General features: G+C 46.7%; 1 protein-coding gene across 1 annotated transcript in view; it reads right to left on the reverse strand.

Annotated features, from left to right (window-relative positions):
* Positions 1-20,137, reverse strand: part of LOC148118415 (voltage-dependent P/Q-type calcium channel subunit alpha-1A-like) — a 66,376-nt gene that overhangs the window by 12,143 nt on the left and 34,096 nt on the right. Inside the window, 4 exon segments of the mRNA XM_087900628.1 lie at positions 10,409-10,610; positions 12,346-12,483; positions 13,360-13,524; positions 14,240-14,362. Of these exon segments, the coding sequence (XP_087756754.1) occupies positions 10,409-10,610; positions 12,346-12,483; positions 13,360-13,524; positions 14,240-14,362 (628 nt within the window).

Raw genomic sequence — 20,137 nt, forward strand, 5'->3', positions numbered from 1 at the left:
AGGGACCTTCGGCTGTCATGGGACTTCATGGTTTTACCCATCTTTATGAGGTAGGAGAAGCTCTGGAATGTATATCTTAATGACTCACAGGAGCATGTAAATCTGGTTTGCAAAGTACCAAACAATTAAGATGAGAAAAAGGCAAGGCAGACAAAAGGGCCTGGTCTATCACCTGAAGACAGATTTGGGAAGACATAGATTGAGTTCTGAAGGAAAAGGAAAGAAGGTGAATCAGGTGCTTGACACCTGAGCAACAGTTCCCTGAAGAAGGAAGGTGTGGCTGCCAGGACAGTGTGCAGGACAGGTGGGAAAGACTAACTTCTTACCATGTTCTAAATAAAAGATGGTTTAAGATATACAAAGGCAAGTTACTAAGGTGTGTACCTGCAAGTTATAAAGGTCTAAGGACAAAAGCAAGTTATCAGATTTCTCTCTCTCATGTGTTGTCATTCATGTCTTAACATTATCAATAAATGATGATAAGCTATTAATCTAATTCTGGCAGAGTACTACCACTGCTGCAAGATAAAGATTTTAAATTCTCTTTGGTCATTTTCTAAGGATACTTATCATTGTACAAACACATCTGTCACAGTCATTCTGGCATAAGAATGTTACTGTTTATATAATGTATGTGTCTAAAACTTAGGTTTTACAAAGTCAAAGAATTCCAGTGAGTTCCAGGGAGCCGAACTGAAGGACTCACTTTAAACAGGTCAGATACACTTCTCTCAATTCCCTGGTCCTGACACCCTCCTCCTTAACTAATAGGACCTAAGGAAATTTTTTTTCTTCCTAAACTTAACCTTGTCCTCTGCTCTGCCAACACCTTGCCAGGCCCAAGAGACACTGGACAGATCCCCACCATAAATCCTGGGCAAGAGTGAAGAAACCAGCTACCCCATGACCGGAATCCCAGCTTTCTCAGGTTCCCCAAGACTCTGACACCCACAAATAAGCAGGAAGCAGTCTTGAGAACTCGCGCCCTCATGCCTAACTCCTTGCCCTTTTATTATAAGAGAAAGGTGGGAATGTTGTAATAACAAATCTGCTGGTCTGCCCTGTCTCCTGGGCACCCTGTCCCTTTAACAGACAAGCCCCCCCATCTTCCCCTTCCCACCACTCTCTTCATCTCTCTCCGTCCTTCTTCTAAAGAGGTAGTATCTGCCTCTCCCTTCCCTTTTATCTCTTTCTTCTCTTTCTTTGTTCCTCTATCTCTCTCTCCTCCTTTTTCTCTCTCCTCCATACCCCCTACCCTTATACCCTTTCCAGTACCCACTAAATAAACTCTATACCCAAGCTCTATCTCTGCATGGTGTATCTGTCTGTCTCCCACCTGCCAGGGGACCTGCTAGGGTTGTGCCACCAGAATCATAACACTCACTAATGTTTCCTGTTAGTGTTCCCTTAGTTGCTGAATCTCAGGAACAATGGGCACTTGCTTAGAATAGATGGCAGTGGATGGTCAGAGATCCTAGACAGTCTCACAGCAAGATCTCATTATATAATGCTAACCCTACAGTGTCCCACAGACCTACAGTACTACCATACTAGACAAGATGTACTCTTTGGTACAATAACGGTACAATAGTTATGGGTGCTAACAGCTGCTATCTGATTGGATTTAAGGCTTGCTCTGCAGGAAAGGATGCCATCTGATCTGTAAGCCAGGACCAAATGTGTAGCTGCTGAAGTCACAGGCTCCAGTGGACAGTCCACTGCACTCTTTGAATAAACAGAAGTGGTATGTCTGTCATACTGTCTTCTAAACATTTGTAGTCCACACCTACAGATCTGCTGTTGTCAGTTTGGGTTGGGAAGGGATGTGGTGTGGGAAGTCCTTCTGTATATGTGTTGTTTTCATTGGTTAATGAATAAAGAAACTGCTTTCGGCCAATGGATTAACAGAATATAGCCAGGCTGGAAAAGATATAGAGAGAGTAGGCGGAGTCAGGGAGAAGCCATGCAGCTGCCAGAGGAGAAAGACATGAGCCACTAGCCAGAACCTTGCTGGTAGGTCATAAGCCTCATAGCAAAATATAAAAGAATAGAAATTGGTTAATTTAAGACCTAATGCCAACAGGGATCCTTCCTTCCTTCCTTCCTTCCTTCCTTCCTTCCTTCCTTCCTTCCTTCCTTCCTTCCTTCCTCTTTCCCTCCCTCCCTTCTTTCCTTTATTTTATTTTTGGTAACAAGTGGTGGTTATTGCAGAGACTCAAAACTGGTCAAGTTTCAGAGAGTAAGTGGCTTTTTGTTGCAAAATGTTCCAATGCTCAGCTGTAAGTGGAGGAAAATTGCTATCTATATCACCAGATGCAAGGCTCAGAGAACACTGGTGAAGAGGAGGCAGAAAATATGTAACAGCCAGAGTTATGTGTAGCTCTCTCCTAGAAAAACCCTCCCTCTAAACAAGTAAGAAGGCTCACGACAAGGCTCAGGAAGTGCAGGGAGCCCATGTGACGAAGGAAGATCACAGAGCTGTATTCGGCAGTCCCTCCATAGTGCTACATATGTATAAAGAAGTGTGGAGAAGAGACTGTTCCACTGAGCTGCCTGCAGTTGTGTAGGGATCTCCAAGAACGGGTACAGTCCTCATGAGCTGTCACCTACGCTGATGTGGCTTTTTGGTGACGTAGTTGTCTCTGAGTCATCTACGTTTCTCTACGTTTCTCTAAGTGACCCCAATAAACTCACAGGTTCACACACCCAGGACTGGTTGGCATTGTCTCTTTGATTGACTTTGGTGCACCATTTGGGAGTAAATAGACATTTGTTTATATGTCCTTAGAGAAATCATACATTACTTGGGGAGGAACCAAGACCTAGACCATGGCACACTATCCTTTGCTCTCAAGTATCTTGAAATAAGGTTGTGTGCTAGCTTGGCCAACAAGAATAAAGAAGGTATGGGCAGGATCACTGAATAGGACACGCAGCATGAGCAAAAAATCAGTTCCTTTGTGGATTCGTGGGGTTGCTTGTTATTGTAGCAGAACCTCAACCAGGATGACTGATTTAATCTCCCTATATCTGATGTGTGTATGAGTCCCCCACACCCCGAAACTCAAAAAAGAGATATCTTGCAGATTGTCCTCTCCTTGGAAACATTTGCTGTTGTTTTTCCCCATCCCCCCCCCCCCCCACAAGCTGGTTTTGTTAGATATCAAACCTGGGACCAAGGGCCATCAGAGGTACTCATTAACATATCAAAGTGGACCCAGCATCCTTCAGTCTCTACCTGTTATAGGATTTGGTTGGCACATCCTGGCCTCTATCCTAAACTCTCCAGTCCAGGGGCTGGGGTGCCATTCCCCCAGCTGCTCTTCCCTATATAATCCAGCCACCTTGTTTACCTAGACTTTTGGTCTACCCTATCCTCGCCCCCACCACTTCTCTATACTCTATTTGGTCTATAATGCTTTGCAACCCTGTTCCCTCTCAGCTCCTTCCCGCAGCTTCCTTAAGCCAGTCCAGGCCTGTGTGACCTGCTCTCTCATCTCAGATCCTGCCTACAATCCCAGAGCTTCTGCTCTCAGCTCCCACTCAGAGCTGCCTGATTTGTCTCTTCCTCAGGTACTGCCAGGATGCCCCTGCTAGGGCAGAACTCCCCCCACAGCTTCTCTAAGCCACACCCACTGGAGCTTACAGAATCCCCCCCTTTCCTCCTCCACAGACTCAGATTTTATTACTACACCTTTTGCTACAGATCAATGGCCAAAAATATGATTTCCAAATTCTCACAACTTGTAACTTCTGCCACAGAACAAACAAATGGTCCCTAAATCTCATGTGTCTAAACTTGCTCTGCTCAACACTTCCAAGTCCATTACCTCTAAGGCTCTACTCCCCACTCCTACAAATCTTTTCTCTCTAATACGCCTCTATGCACTGCTCTGAAAACATCTCTGAAGACCATGCTGTAAACTCTGTCTCAGGAGTTGAGTTCTAAGTTTGTTGGGTATGGTTAAAAAGTTCTTTAAAATTTGTAATGAATTTAAAACTTGTACTGAAACATCAGACAGTGGAGGTACACATCTCTAACCCCAGCACTCGGAAAGCAGAGGCAGGCAGGCTATATAGCGGGTTCCAGGACAGGCTCCAAAGCTACACAGAGAAATTCTGTCTTGAAAAACAAACCAAAAAAACCTTGTAACAAAAGACTGAGTCTTAAGTTGCTATATTCAACTCTTATTTAAATTCAAGTCTTATTAGGAAATAGATCTATTTACTGTATATGTAACTTAAATTCAACTCATGTTTAAAAGTGATCTACAAAAGATGGTATTTTAAATAACAGCCACATGGCTGGCAGTCGACTTTACTGAACTTACAGGGTCTGTGCCATGAACTTTACCTCACTGTCTTAAGAAAGGCAGTGCCTGTAAAACCTCTTGGTCCTACTGCTTATTATTGTATTTCTCTTTAGACTCAGGAAACACAACAGGCCTAAAATATTCTGGTATGGATTATGATGATAAAACTTTAAGGTTATAAAGGTCCACTCAGATTAACAAAAGCTGATTTAGAGATTTACTCCTAACTACTTACGGCTTTGCTAACGGTTCAACCCCAGGCTTCTAGAAAATTTAGATAAGTAACAATATATGTTTGATAAATAAGATATATTTGATAAGGTTTATAAATTCCTAAGGTCTACTCGAGGTTACAGTAACATTTGTCTAGTGTGGTGATATTTTGTGCTCTAGCAAATAAAGCTTGCCTGAAGATCAGAGGGCCAAGGTAGTCACTAGTTAACCACAGAGGTCTGAAAATCTGTATAGAGAGATAGGCAGGAAGTGATATGGGCAGAGAGAAGAATACAAGGTGGGAGGAGACAGGCACTCGGTTCCTTTTTTGGCTGAGGAGTCAGCCAGGTAAGAGTTGGCTGCGGCTGCTCCTTTGTCTCTCTGATCTGTCAGCATTTGCCCCATATCTGACTCTGGGTTTTAATTATTAAGACCAATTAGAACTCATGCAGCAATTGGTGCCTAACACTAAGGCATGAGTTCACGAAAGAGCTGTGTGCCCGGGGCTTTGCTGGCACAGGCTGGAGCTGCACGTGGAGGCTCCCACTGGGGTCACCGTCCCTGCTGGCTAGATTTTCTTTTCTTTTTCCCCCAAGCCCCTGAGTAAGCTTGGGGTTTTCCTGTTACAGCCTCTCTACAACAGTCTCCACCTACCACCCAAACTACAGAAGCACCTGGGCTCCAAATGCCACAGAACTTCCCCGACCTAGAACAACCTAGAAGCTCCTGCCACATGTGCTTTTTCTGCACAATCCTGTGTGCATTTTCCAGACAGCTGGCTCCCTCTTGCTTCCCTAGAACCCTCTCCTCTGGCTGCCACTCTCAGCACACGGCTACCCGCTAACAGCTGCAGCTGTCCTCAGCCAGACTGTGACCGCCTGTGCTCTCCCTCAGATGTGCTACACCTCACAGTTCACCGTCCTTGTCAGCAGGTTTGGTGAGACGACTGGGAATTCTTAAAGGGAGGAATTCGTTAAGAGAGAGAGTTTTTTCCCACATTAAAAAATGGGAAACACTATTCCTATGGAGGGAGGAGTTAGGTCCTTGTATGATAATATGCTGGACGGTCTGAAAATGAAACAATTTACATGAGAGGATAAATAATTTAGGTGAGATTTATGTAATGTCAATTATAAACATTATCAGTTTTATTGATTTATTGGGAAGTGATGTGGGATTTCCCTCTGTATGCTGTGAATACCACTGGTTAATAAAGAAACTGTCGTGAGCCCATGATAGGGTAGAATAGAGACAGGCAGGGAAAACTAAACTGAATGCTGGGAGAAAGGAGGCAGAGTCAGAGAGAAGTCATGGAGCCACTGCCAGAGACAGACCTGCTGAAACTTTGCTGGTCGGTCATAACCTTGTGGTGATGCACAGATTAATAATTAATTAATTTAATAATATTATTAATAAATTAATAAAGATTAATAAAGATGGGTTAAACTAAGATGTAAGAGTTAGCAAATAAGAAATTAGAGCTAATGGTCCAAGCAGTGATTTAAATAGTATGGTTTGTGTGTGATTATTTCGGGAGTCTGGGCAGCCAGAAAATGAACAAGCGGCCTCCTTACAACAGGTATACCTGTACAAATTAAGACTGACAATGCTCCAGCATATGTCTCTGGCAAGTGAAACAGTTTTTTGCTTATTACAATATAAAGCGTATTACAGGTATACCATATAATCCTACAGGCAAGCAATTATAGAAGATCAAATTGAACTCTAAAGGATATGTTAAATAAACATAAAAAGGTAATAAAGACTCCCAGAAATAGATTGTTTAATTCTTTAACTTTGAATTTTCTAAATGCTAATGAAAAGGAACAACAGCAGTGGAGAGACAGTGGATAGTAGAAAAAACTATGGAATTAAATCAGCCTTTAAAGATCTACTGACCTCAGAATGAAAACAAAGATATGTGTTACATTGGAGAGGGATTTTGCTTTTGTTTCTACAGGAGAAGAAAAGGTATGGACACCATCAAAGCTGATAAATGTTCAATTTGAACAAGAGAGATCTCTTAATTAGAAGAGATGATAGTTCATCAGATCAAGAGAGATCTCTTAATTAGTTCATCAATCAGTGTGACCATTCAATCTAAACTAACTTATATGACTAACAAATGCTTCTCATTTGATCAGATATAACTTCCCAAAGTCAGGGTTGGGCAAGGGTTGTCTTTTTATCTTTCCAGGAGAATGAAGACATCCAGCTAAGGAATCTGAAGACCACTGGACAAATGAGACATCTGAAGAAAAAGGACAAATCATTCAGAAAAAAGCACACCAAGAAAAAGAGTAAATTGGCCTATTGGTATATCAGGTTTCCAAGAGGATGAAATTTCAGGACTGCAGACCAGAAGAGGGCACCAGACCTCATTACAGATGGTTGTGAGCCACCATGTGGTTGCTGGGAATTGAACTCAGGACCTTTGGAAGAGCAGGCAATGCTCTTAACCACTGAGCCATCTTTCCAGTCCGAGGATGAAATTTAATAAATCTTCCCAAATGTTTGTTTCTGCTGTTCTCTACAGACATTTAATGGAAATGGTCTTTCTGTAGTCCCAAACCAATTAAAAATTAAAGCTGACTTTGGAATTGGAATGTGACTCTCTCCTTTTCTAAACCCAAGCATGCTTGTTAAAGTAAAATCGAAAATCTCTGTCTCATGTCAGAAGAGCCACCTGATATGGGACAGAAAAAAAAAAAACCAAAATTAGGAATTACTCTATTGCTACTAATCTCATAATCCTTTGGTTTTATTTTGACTCTTTGGAACTTTTTCATAAGCCATGAATGAATATTATCTCAAAATTTATAAGATTAATATATCTGTATGTATTTTAAACATTTTTGCCATGTTATTAATGGTCATATAGAGTACTAATTCTAGAAAATGACTCCCTCTAGCTTTCTGTACGTGATCTTGGTTTGAGGTTTAAATCCTAGGTAACTAGGAAATAAGTTTTTATACTATGGATGTACATAACAAATATTGATCTTTTAACCTCTTTGAGATCCACTGCATATGACATTTAAAATATTTTTCTGCAGGGAACCATGACCACCTAACAGTAACCTTTGAAGTCTCCAAAAGGAGGAAGGGAGCCCACAATGACGATTCCACCAGGACTATGATAACACCACTAAGCTGAAAACCACCACCTAAAGATTGGCTTTGACTACAAACTGCTCAGAACAGTTTCGAGGTGGCTAGCTGAGATGACCCAGCCTAACAGATTACTCTAGCAGGACTTGGGACATTCCCAGTATGCAGAGACTGGACAACAAATGATATAGTGACCTCTCCCAGGACTTGACAATTAACCTAAACTTTTCCTTTCAGGTCACCTAAAGATGCCATCGCCCCAGACAGCAGGAAGTATTTTAAGAACATGAATCCCACTTTCCCAAGAGGTGGGGTGGGTGTTTTATGGTTGTTCAGTGAGTTATGGATATTTGTCATTGTTTTGGGGAATTGGTTACAAATTGTTATTGGTAATGGTCAGGAAAAAAGATGAACAAAGGAGTTTAGATTCAGGGTTCTCATTTTGAAAAGAAGAAAGGGGGATATAGATATGATAGGATATAAAGGTAGATTATTGAGCCTACTCTGAATAAGAAAGGGGGATATAGAAATAGGATAAAAAGGTAGATTATTTTTTTAAATATTTATTCATTTATTTATTATGTATACAATATTCTGTCTGTGTATATGCCTGCAGGGCAGAAGAGGGCACTAGACATCATTAGAGATGATTGTGAGCCACCATGTGGTTGCTGGGAATTGAACTCAAGACCTTTAGAAGAGCAGGCAATGCTCTTAACTGCTGAGCCATTTCTCCAGCCCAAAAGGTAGATTATTGAATCTACTTTTAAGCCAAAAAAGCAACCACTAGTTTTAAATATTTTACACTGGTATGGATTTTTGTATATTGATACATATTTAAGGTTATTTTTGTTAAAACATTCTGTATATACATTTCTAATCTTGATCAAAGTATTGTATCTATACAGCTCATTGAAAAATGTAATGGAAATTTCTACTCCTTGAAAGTTATTATTACCAACTATTTAGGATAATAAGGAAATGCAAGCTAGTAATTAGTCACCGACTACAATTGAACTTGTAGTCATATTAGGTATGTTTTCAAGGTCAAACATATTTTAGATAGATAGATTGTCTTCAAACATTTCAGAGATCTACAGAATATGGCATTTAAATTAATAAGGACAATGAGACACTTTCTGCTCCTGGCAGCACCAATCTGCTTCAGAGAAGAGGATGGACATTGAGGAAACTCAATATGGAGTTTACTTTCTTTGTGGTAAAAGTTAGCCACTGGGCAAGAACGTGCCCTTGCCTCAATTGCTGACAGTATGCTGTCCAATTTGGGCAAACAGGACACAAAAGAAAGTGACTGTCGAACTTTGCCAAAATAAGTTATGACAGTCCCTTGGAATATCCTGCTTCACAGAAAAGTCTGTCAAATATGCTAGGCCTGTCGGCCAAAGACGGATGCCCAACACTGCAGAGGACCTTTGGGTGACTGCCCAGGCAGCCAGCTGTTTTGTCATTTTTCACATTTTTTTTGGAAGTTCCTTGCTTACATTTCTTGCTTACTCAGGTAATATTATTTCCTTCTTGGGTCTCCAAAGGAGTTGAAAACGTTACAGTTTTCCTTGTTACAAGTTCAGAAAAAAAAAACTCACTAAAGAGGTGTGGCCCTGTTGGAATAGGTGTGACATTACTGGAGGCAGTGTGTCATTGTGGGGGGTGGGCTTTGAGTTCTCCTATTTTCAAACTACTCTGAGAGTCACAGGCCATTTTCTGTGGTCTTCTGATTAAGATGTAGCCAGCATCATGTCTACCTGCATGCCACCATGCTTCCTGCCACAATAATAATGGGCTAAAACTCTGAACTGTAAGGAGGCCACCTCAATTAAATGTTTTCTTTATAAGACTTGCTGTGGTCATAGTGTCTCTTCACAGCAATAGAAACCCTACCTAAGACATCCCAGGTGGTCCAGCCTCACAGACTGCTCCAATAAGGCCTACACTTCTCTAACCCCAGAGAGTCTTGAAGAGCCTGGATAGTTAGTGAAACGGCCTGCTCTTCTCGGCCTTGGTCAACATCCCAACTTTCTTGGGTACCTAACAATGATGCCCCAATGTCAACAGGAAGTAGTCACAGAAAAGACTGCATCCCCCTTACCACTGATTATCAACAAAAAGAGTGGGATGTTAGGTCTCAAACCTGGGACAAAAGGCTAACTGAGTTGCCTATTTACACAAAGTGGACGTGGTTGTCAGTTTTTCCCAGCATCCTTCAGTCCCTACCTATCACAGGGTATGGCTGGCATATCCCTACCCTTACCCCAAATTCCCCAGCCATGGGCTAGACTACCCTTCCCCCAGCTGCTCTTCCATATATATAATCCAGCCATTTTGGTTACCAGGCCTTTTGGTCTACTTTATACCCTCTTGGTCAGTCTCTTGGTCCAGGCTGCCCCTCTTGGCGAGGCAATTCTCTCCCGTCTTTCCTCCCCTCTCTCCTCACGTGGCCAGGCTCAGGATCACGTACCTTCTGGACCCTCCCAGATGTCTCTGTCTCTGGCTATACTTTCCCTTTTATGTATAATAAACCCAACTCCTCCAGTGACACCCTTCCTTTTTTTTCATTCAGGTTTCTTGCTGTACGTGTGTGTGTGTGTGTGTGTGTGTGTGTGTGTGTGTGTGTGTGTGTGTGTATGTGTGCCTGCGTGCGTGCGTGTGGGAGGGAGAGAGAGAGAGAGAGAGAGAGAGAGAGAGAGAGAGAGAGAGAGAGAACAAGGCGGAGTACCAGTTTTTAAACTGGGAACACAACCAGGCAGTGGTACCTCATTTTTTTCCAGGCTGTACTCCTCCATCATCTTGTCTCCCTGCTCCTGAAAGGTGATGATGACCAAGGCCACAAAGATGTTGACAAAGAAGAAGGGAAACACCACAAAGTACACCACGTAGAAGATGGACATCTCCATGCAATACCCGGGGCTGAGGCTCTGGTTCTCAAAAGTGGCATCCACTGAGTGCTTGAGGACCCTGTGAAAGGTGGGAGGGAAACAGGAGAGTAGCAGAGAGGATGGGAGGGGCAGGGACACGGAGGGGAAGAAGACAGGAGATGGAAAAGAGATAAACCCAGTCAATGCCTTCTGTGAAGCACTGGGTTGATTATGTGCCAAAGAATGTCTAGCATTTCACACACTTTCCCAGCAGCCCTGGCTCCACTTTGTACACAGGGAAACTGACATTCAGCAGTTTGGAGACTCTTCAAAGGACTCCTTGGTTGGTATCTAAAGTCAAGTTTGTGGTGGCAGATGAGGCAGGGCATCTTGGAAGCAGGCATCGGTCAGCGTGGGCATTTAAACATAGGTGGTGGTGGGTGTGAAGAAGGTTCAGGAACAGCATGTGTGCAAGTGTGGTCAAAGCAGCACCGCAAAGACGCACAGGATGTGTGGCTTAAAAACTCTCTTGGTGGGCCTCGGTGCCTTGAATGTGTGAGGCCCTTGGTTCCGTTCCCAGCACCACATACACACAGACACAAAAGTTCTCTGTCTGGTGAATGCAGTGTTCATGGCTGTCTTGCTCTGTAAATAATCTCTGACCAAAGAAAAAAAAATTGGTGTCTAAACAGTGCCTGTGTATAGCAGATGTGGTAACATGTATGCTCACCGTGATGAACACGGGTACCTTGTTTGGACAAATCATTTCTGTGTGTCTATGACTTTCTTCTTAAATTCATCTTTGTGAGTGTGCCTAGGAGGCAGATGAGTGCAGGTATCCAGAGGCCAGAGGAGGATACTGAGTCCCCTGGAGCTGGAGTCACAGGTGCTGTGAGTCGCCAGCCTTGGGTTCTGGGGACTGTCAGGTCTTCTAGGAGAACTGCAAGCACTCTTGCCCACTGGGTCCCAACATTTAAATGTATTTGCTTGTGTGTACATGCCTGCTATATTAGGGAGGAGAACCTTTGGGAGTTAGTTCCTTCCTTGCACCACGCAGGTCCCTTTGCCTGCTGAGCTACGTTGCTGACCCTGCCTTATTCTGGGAGACAGAGTTTCTTGCTGACCCTGGAGCTTGCTGGTTTAGCCAAGCTGGATAGCCACGGAGCTCCTGGGGGACTGAAGTGTTTGTCTGTATGCCTGGCTACTATGCAGCTGCTGAAATTCAAACTCAGGCTTTTACCAACTGATTCATCCCCCCAGCCCTAGGGCTTGCTCTTTCTTCTTAATTTTTATTTTTTAAAAGATTTTTTTTTTTATTTAAAACTGTGTGTATGTGTGAGTACATGCTCGGAGGTACAAGATCCCCAGAAGTGCAGGTGGGGAAGTCTGGTGTGAGAGCTGGGAACCCAACTCCTGCCTTCCGGATGAATAGCAAGGCCCGTTCAGAGCTACCTCGCAGCCTTGAGTCTTTATTCTGAGTCTCACTGTGCAGCCCTGGGTGGTCATGGCATCAGGCTCAGAGAGACCCCTGCTTCTGCCACTGTCCCAGGATGCTGGGTTAAAGTCACAGGCACCATGCCCAGTAAGGCTGTTGTTTTTTAGTTTGTATTCATATCTGTGCTACTGGGGGAGTAACCTGGGTTTCCCAGCAGCTAGGCCAGAGTTCAGCATCAGAGCCACACTCAGCCCCGAGGACAGCCCCTAAACTATAAGTCATCTTGGTAACGACTTTGGGCACAGAACCAGGCTCTGACACCCCTGTCCTCCTCACCCCTCCATTCTGCTCCCCTGCTCCCGGGGTCCCCAGCCCTCGCCCTTCCGTGTGGGCCACTCACTGCGGCCAGCCCTCGCCCGTGGACACGGTGAAGTGCGTGAGCAGGGCCCAGAGCACGTTGTCGTAGTGAAACTCGTACTTCTTCCACTCTCGGTCTCGGGCCTTCACCTCGTTCTTCTCATACAGGAGGTACTTGCCTCTGTCACAGAGAGCTGGTAAGTCAGCAGGGCGCCACCACCTCCCTAAGGCCATTTGTGCTGCCTGGAGGTGCATAGCGCTGTCCTTGTGGGAGCCAAGACCCAGGCTTGAGTGTGGGTGTGGGGACACAGGCAGGGCGAGGAGGCAAACACAGGGACGCCCTATTTCAGGGTTCTCACACCTCAAGAGGCAATGGCTGCTTCTTTCAGAGCAGGAAGGAGTGAGCTTCAGACACCACCATAGAGTCTAGGAGCCGTTTTCTATAGCAGGGTCTCACAATGTAGCCCAGGCTGGCTAGAATTCTTGGCTCTTCCTGCCTCAGTGTCCCAAGCAGTGGAATGACAGGCCTGTGTCACTGTGCCTGGAACTATCTGAACAGGGCTGCTCAGACACGCCCCAACGAGGGACTGTGGAGCCCCACTTCACCAAGTCACTGGGAGACTAGGAGAATGGCTTAACCCAGTTTGTGGGCCCCAATTCTCAAACTGTTTCTTTGATGAGATAGGGTCTCTCTGTCTAGCCCAGGCTTGCCTGGACCTCTCCAACCACCCATCTCAGCTCCCAAGGGTCTGTGCCTCGTGCCATACACTTCTTCCTTGCTATTACTTTTTATTCCAGGGAGTGGGCGTGCACCTTGCCTTGCACACACCAAGTGCGTACACTAGTTTTTGAGACAAGTGCCCACTCTGTAACTCAGGCTGGTCTCACAACTCAGCTTTCTGAGTGCTGAGGACCTAGGTGTGTGCCACCATACCTGGCTTTAAAAATCCTACCCCAGATCCAATGGAACCCAGTCATCCCTCTGCCTCAGTGTCTGGACCGCTGACCCTGTACTTCACCCTCCCCTGCCATGTCCCGGAGACCGTGGCCCACCCACCGACAGTCTCGCTCGAACTCCTTGGACTCATCCGTGCAGTGGAAGAATTTGCCCTCGAAGAGCTGCACAGCCACCACAGCAAAGATGAACATGAAGAGCATGCACACGATGAGGATGTTGAAGACGTTCTTGAGTGAGTTCACCATGCAGTCAAACACGGCCTGGCTGGAGGAAGAGGCAAACACAGCGGGCATCAGGGGAAGAGGCATGAGGCTGGAAGCATGGCTGCCGCTCCCTCTGGATCCGAGGCATCTGCGGGTTCTAACAGTTGGCTTGAAAACATTGGGGGAAAGTAGATTCCATGTGTGCGTGGACCTTTCCTCACCCTTGTCCCCTAACACCAGTATGGTGACTGTGCACCAGGTGTCCTGTTCCAGGTACCTTACAACCGTTTTTGGGCAGGGTCTTGTGTAGCTCAGGAGGGCCTTAAAAGAATGACTTTGACTTTCTAATCCTCCTGCCTCCACAGTTTCAGTCCCTGGGTGTGGAACCCAGTGCTTCTTGTACACTAGGCAAGCATCTGCCAACTGAGATCCGTCCCCATGTCCTGACTATTTAAGTAGTTCTGTTACCCTGGAACCAGTGCCTTATCACTAGGGTCTGCCCTGTCTCTGCAGTGACCACCAAAAGAAATCCCGACCTAGGGCAGATTCTGCCAGCCAACCCCTTTGCTGCCGTCTGCTGTACAAGCCTAGTAAGCACACCCATATACAAAGGCCAAGGGGCAACTAGCATCTCCTTTAAAGTGTTTTGAAACAGGGATCCCCTGTGGATCCAGGCTGACCTTGAATTTGGGATTGTCTTCCCACCATGGTCTGTTTCTCAGACCATTCTGGAGTAATGTGCAACCCTTCGATCTGTGCGTGGCCAGCCTGAGGACCCTCTCTCCCGACCTGTCTCACCTTTTAGCTTTGGCAGCCGCTTGATGGTCTTTAGAGGTCGTAGCACCCGGAGGACTCGTGGAGACTTAATTGTGTTGATGTCTTTCCCTTTGCTATTGCCACTGTTGGGGGATGTCAGGGTTGGGGAAGGGAAGAGATGGAGTGGAAGTCAGGCTGGGGAGGGGCCCACACCCCATGTGGTCCCTCTTGCCTGCACCCAGGTCTGGGCTGAGTCAGGCACATCCCATCCCTTTCCGATGGATGCTCTAGTTTTGGCCTCGAAACCAGATGACTTTGAGGAGATCCTGATCTCATCATTTGCTGAAGACCCCGCCTCTGCACTAACTATTTCCTTTTAGGTTTCTTGAGACAGTGTCTCACTATGGAGCTGTGGCTTGCCAGGAGCTATAGAACTCCTCCTTCACCTGCCACCAGGTTCTGGGGCTAAAGCGTGCACCACCACGTGCACCACCACGTGCAGCCTTTCACATCAACTCTTCCACTGCTCTTTGCCTTTTGGCCTCAGAAGCTGCCAGAGATCTACCCTCCTTCTGAGGAAGGAGTCGGAATGGTGCACTTCCCTCATGTTGAAGGACACGGTTGGTCTTTTCTTTTCTTTTCTTTTCTTTTTTTTTTTGATTTTTCGAGACAGGGTTTCTCTGTAGTTTTTGGTGCCTGTCCTGGAACTAGCTCTTGTAGACCAGGCTTGACTCGAACATGTGTGCATGTGTCTGTGCAGATGTGCATATGTCTGTGCAGATGTGCATGCGTCTGTGTAGATGTGCATGTGTCTGTGTAGATGTGCATGTGTCTGTGTAGATGTGCATGTGTCTGTGTAGATGTGCATGTGTCTGTGTAGATGTGTGCATGTGTCTCTGTAGATGTGAGCATGTGTCTATGTAAGTGTGTGCATGTGTCTGTGCAGATGTGCATATGTCTGTGTAGATGTGCAAGTGTCTGTGCAGATGTGCATGTGTCTGTGTAGATGTGTGCATGTGTCTCTGTAGATGTGAGCATGTGTCTGTGCAGATGTGCATATGTCTGTGTAGATGTGCAAGTGTCTGTGCAGATGTGCATGTGTCTGTGCAGATGTGTGATGTGTGTGCAGATGTGCACTGTCTGTGTAGATGTGAGCATGTGTCTGTGAAGATGTGAGCATGTGTCTATGTAGATGAGTGATGTGTCTGTGCCGATGTGCATGTGTCTGTGTAGATGTGTGATGTGTCTGTGCAGATGTGCATGTGTCTGTGCATATGTGTATGTGTCTGTGCAGATGTGCATGTGTCTGTGCAGATGTGTGATGTGTCTGTGTAGATATGTGCATATGTCTGTGCAGATGTGCATGTGTCTGTGCAGATGTGTGCATGTGGCTGTGTAGATATGCACATGTGTCTGTGTAGATGTGCATGTGTCTGTGTAGATGTGAGCATGTGACTGTGCAGATGTGCATGTGTCTGTGCAGATGTGCATGTGTCTGTGCAGATGTGCATGTGTCTGTGCAGATGTGTGCAGCTGGAGACAAGTCATCTTTAGGTGACGTTCTCCAGGTGTCACCAATTATCATTTGAAGCAGGATCTCATCCTGGTCAGCAAGGGATCCCCAGGGATCTGTCTCTCCACCCCGAGTTCTGCGTTCATATGTGCGTGCCACCATGTCAGGCTTTTCATGGGTTCTAGAGAATGAACTTGGGTCCTCATGTTTGCATGACAAACACTTAACTAAGGTGTCTTTATTGTTTTGAGAAAGAATCTGTCTATGTATCCCTGGCTGGTCTAGAACTATGCAGACCAGGCTGGCCTCCAACTCAGAGATCATCTGCCTCTGCCTCCTGAGTGCTGGGATTAAAGGTGTGCGCCACCACCACCCAGTTCCGATATTTCTTCGTATATACTTTTGTCCACTGATCAGTGTTTATTTCTAACTGCTTGTTAGGTATTAAAGAGGAACACTGACTTCTATATATATCTTTTCGTTTTTGAGGCAGGAACACATTATGTAAGTCAGGCAAACCTGAGCCTCTAAGATTCTCCTGCCTCAGTCCCTAAGGGTTAGGTGTGCCCTACCACAGTGGGCTAGAAAGATGTGTCAGGTAGAGGCTCCTCAGTGTTATGGCCACCTCCTCTCTGGAAAGACCGTTTCCCACACCTCAGCTGCTCTGGTGAGTATTCTCCCCAGCTGCGTGGCCCTACTGACATCACATGTGAGGAAGAACACGTCTTGCCCCTTCTGTTCTGGGTAAGAGCTAGTGTGCCACAGTGGCAGGTGAGGTTGTGAGCCCTTGTGATTCCTCTGCCCCCTGGGGAGCAGGCTCTGGTCATGGTAAGCAACAGGACACCAGCAAGAACAAAGGCCACAGAAAAAGAAGGCCAGAACCAACAAGGCTGCGAACAGGGCACAGGAGACAAGACAGAATAGGAGAGAGAGAGAGAGAGAGAGAGAGAGAGAGAGAGAGACAGAGACAGAGACAGAGAGAGAGAGAGACAGAGACAGAGACAGAGACAGACAGAGAGAGACAGAGAGAGAGAGAGAGAGACACTTTACCGTGTACTGCTCCTGGTGAGGTGGCATCGGAAGGAGAGACACATTGTGAGTAGCCTCAGAGAGAACACAGGACACGCACAGACACACATGGGCACTGGGCTCTGGGATCCCGGGGACCAGGGGGACCAGCCCTTCCTTCAGTCTCTGCACTGGGCAGGACATGGCCCTGACAGCAGCTCGCAAAGGCAAATGTCCAAGGAGTAAGGCAGCCCTGGGGCTGCCTATTACCCTGGGTGAACTCACCACTCAGTCACTGCCAAGAGCAGGGTCGCTTCCTGCAGCAGTCCTGGCACGGGGACTCAGCTTGCTGTAGGTGAGTTTCATGGGGAGGGAACAGAGGCTTGAATGGCGCTTTGACTGCCAACAAGCTTCATCTGGAAAATGGGCTTGTCTTCATGATGCTTCAGTATCAGGAGCCTCCACCTTGGCTTATACTGATTTATCAAGATGTAGCCCAGGCTGGCATGAACGACTGATCTTCCTGCCTCCAACTTCTAAGTAACTGGGATGTAGACGTGTGTGTCACTCTGGTGGGTGAACCTTTCTGGAAGGAGAGCTGCTGCTGATGGAATCAAGGGCCTCACACATGCTAGGTCAGCATTCTACGGCAGAGCTGCCCCCAGCCCCTCACTGGAGGAGTCCACCTCTGAGCCACTCCTTGAGACTTCTCTTTACTTTTCATTTTGAGATAGGGTCTTGCTAAATTTCCTGGCAGTCCTTGACATTGTGGTCCTCCTGCCTGAGCCTCCTGAGGAGCTGGGATTCTAGGCATCATGTTATACTCAACAATTTTCTTTCTTCAACCCTGAATGGTTTAATGTCTACAAATATGTCTACTGACCCTTCCCCTGAGGTCCAGCTTAGGGCTCTCAGCCCTGCCTGGAAGTCTACAGCCCTTCCCTATGGGCGTTAGCAATGCTTCCAATGGCACTGGCATCTACCTTATGTTTTGTTTGAACTCAGAGTTCCTGCACACCAGGCCAGCACTACCCCTGAGCTCCAGCCCCCATGGCTTTCCCCTAAATGTGTATGTGCTACTGAGTCTTGTGTCACTGCATTTACCTGCAGAAGGATGGCACCATTGTGCCCATTTTCCAGATGAGGAAGCTAGCCAGAAAGTGGCAGACTGAGAGTCAAACCCACAGGCCTGCATCTTGAGCGTGAATTTGCCTTCCTCGGGGACAGGGCTGTTTTAAGATACTGCTGGAGGGCCCCTCGGGGACAGGGCTATTGTGAGGGTGTTGCTGGAGGGCCCTTCGGGGACAGGGCTATTGTGAGGGTGTTGCTGGAGGGCCTCTTCTTCAGTTGTTGGGAGTATGGCTTTGAGGTGCAGGAGTAGCTGGATCAAGCTACACTCTGGCAGCTATGCCAGAGTCTGCCAGCAGCTGGGGACCTGCTCTGGGGGAGGGGCAGTGGTGCCAGATGGGCTCTTGGCAGTGAGGGTGGGATCATGATCTAGCTAGCAGCTGCTGTGAGATGTCAGCTAGCTGCTCCAAAGCATGGACACTGAGCGTGACATCCCTCAGGGTGACAGCTTGTGAGATGGCTCGTTAGTGATGGTGCATGGAAGATGGAGCACGCTTAGTGGACGGAGAGCACGTGTATGCACACCCACACTTATGCAACACAGATCACACACACAGATCTCGGTGAGGAGAGGAGGGTGGGATCATTCCGAGGGTTCGGCACATCCCTGGGAGAGCACAGGCAGACAATCAGAGTCCTTGCCCCAGTTCCCCTTATTCAAGAAGGGAGCAACCTTCCTCCTTCTCATTCCTGCTCCTTGGCCTCTCAGACCTTCCAGGGAAGGAAGGACTCAGTGGGACAGGTTGCTGGCCTAGATTCCATTCTCCACACACCTCACCTCAGCCTCAGTTTCTCATCTGTAGAATGGGGACCACTACTCTGGTGTGACAGCATCATAGATGACACACACAAGGTGCTTCCTCTCATTTGAACCATTACAACCTGCTGCATGGGGAAACTGAGGCACCGACAGTCTACCAGACTTAGGGAACTTTTTCTTCTTTCCTTTACTGAGACATCTGTGCTCCATAGCCCAGGCTGGCTTTAGATCAGCAATCCTCCTGCTTCGACCTCACATTTGCCACCACACCCAGATGGAGGTACTGCTTACTCTTATTGGGCTTTTCCACCTTGTCTGTGAGCAGACAGTTCACGGGATAGACAAAGGAAAGGAAAACAGCAAGTTGATGCTCTACCGTGACAACAAGGAGATACCAAGCAAAGACTCACAAGTTGAAACACCTCAGGTACAAGAGAGCAGAGCCTGCTGCTGGGGACTGGGAGACAAGGGGAGTTCAGAAACGTCTTTTGGGAAGCAAGCAGCAACTGGCAATCACTTTTGCTGTTGGGTATGCAGGAGTGACTTAAACAAGGTGCTGGCCAGCTTGCACCGAGCTGCAGGCCTCTCGTCAGTGAGAAGTGGCAGGGCCAAGTGGATTCTTGGTAGTGAGGTAGGGGAATGGTAGGGGTCAGGGTGTCTCCTCTCCCGCCTCACAGCAAGATCCACAATTCCAAGTTCTTCCAAAATTCCAAGAGAATCCTTGGCCCATGCTTTCAATGCCAGCTTATGTTATAACTGCCGGCCTGCACAGGCACATGGCTGTCCCTGGTCTGACCTTCTCTTATGTAGGAATTAGGGAAAAGGGTTAAAAACAAGGAATTACAGGAACACAGCACAGCACTATGTTTGCACTGAATTCATGAGAACATTGAAAGTCTGACTCCAGAGCTGGGAGCATCCCTTGGGGCTCAGGGCAAAGGCCCCTGGCTCCACCCTCTGGCTCCATCCTCAGGACCAGAAAAAAGAAAAGAAGGGAAGAGAAGAGAATACGAGGAGGACAGGGAGAGAATCGGAAGAGTGGATAAAAGGAGAGAGAGCTGGGAGTCAGGCGAGTTAGGCCTGCTGGCTATGGAAATGCTGATGCACATCCACCACAACCACAGCGTGCTGTGCTCCAGGGGGCAGCTTGGGAGGCCCGACTGGAGCCCTTCGCCTGGAAATGGGCAACAGTCAGGGCCCTCTGTCATGAAATCGGCACTTAGTGCCAGGGGAGGGAGCAGGCTGAGAGGCCATCACTACTGAGAGGCAGCCCGTCAGACAAACCCAAAGAAACCCTCAGGTCTCTGTGCCAGGTGAGGGGGGCAGTCAGAGACCCTGTAAGACCTTTCTTTCTGGGACTGACCTATGTGATAAGCACAATCTTAGTTCCCAAAATGGATTTCTGGATGAGGAACAAGTTAGGTCTCTCCCTGATATAGATGCCTGCTGCTGGGATCTCGGGCTCCCTCTCCAATTAGACCTAACCTGAGCTCCATCTCAGCTGGACAC

This window comes from Myodes glareolus, chromosome 22 (genome assembly GCF_982192425.1).
Source record: "Myodes glareolus chromosome 22, mMyoGla1.1, whole genome shotgun sequence".
In the NCBI taxonomy this organism is placed as follows: domain Eukaryota; kingdom Metazoa; phylum Chordata; class Mammalia; order Rodentia; family Cricetidae; genus Myodes; species Myodes glareolus.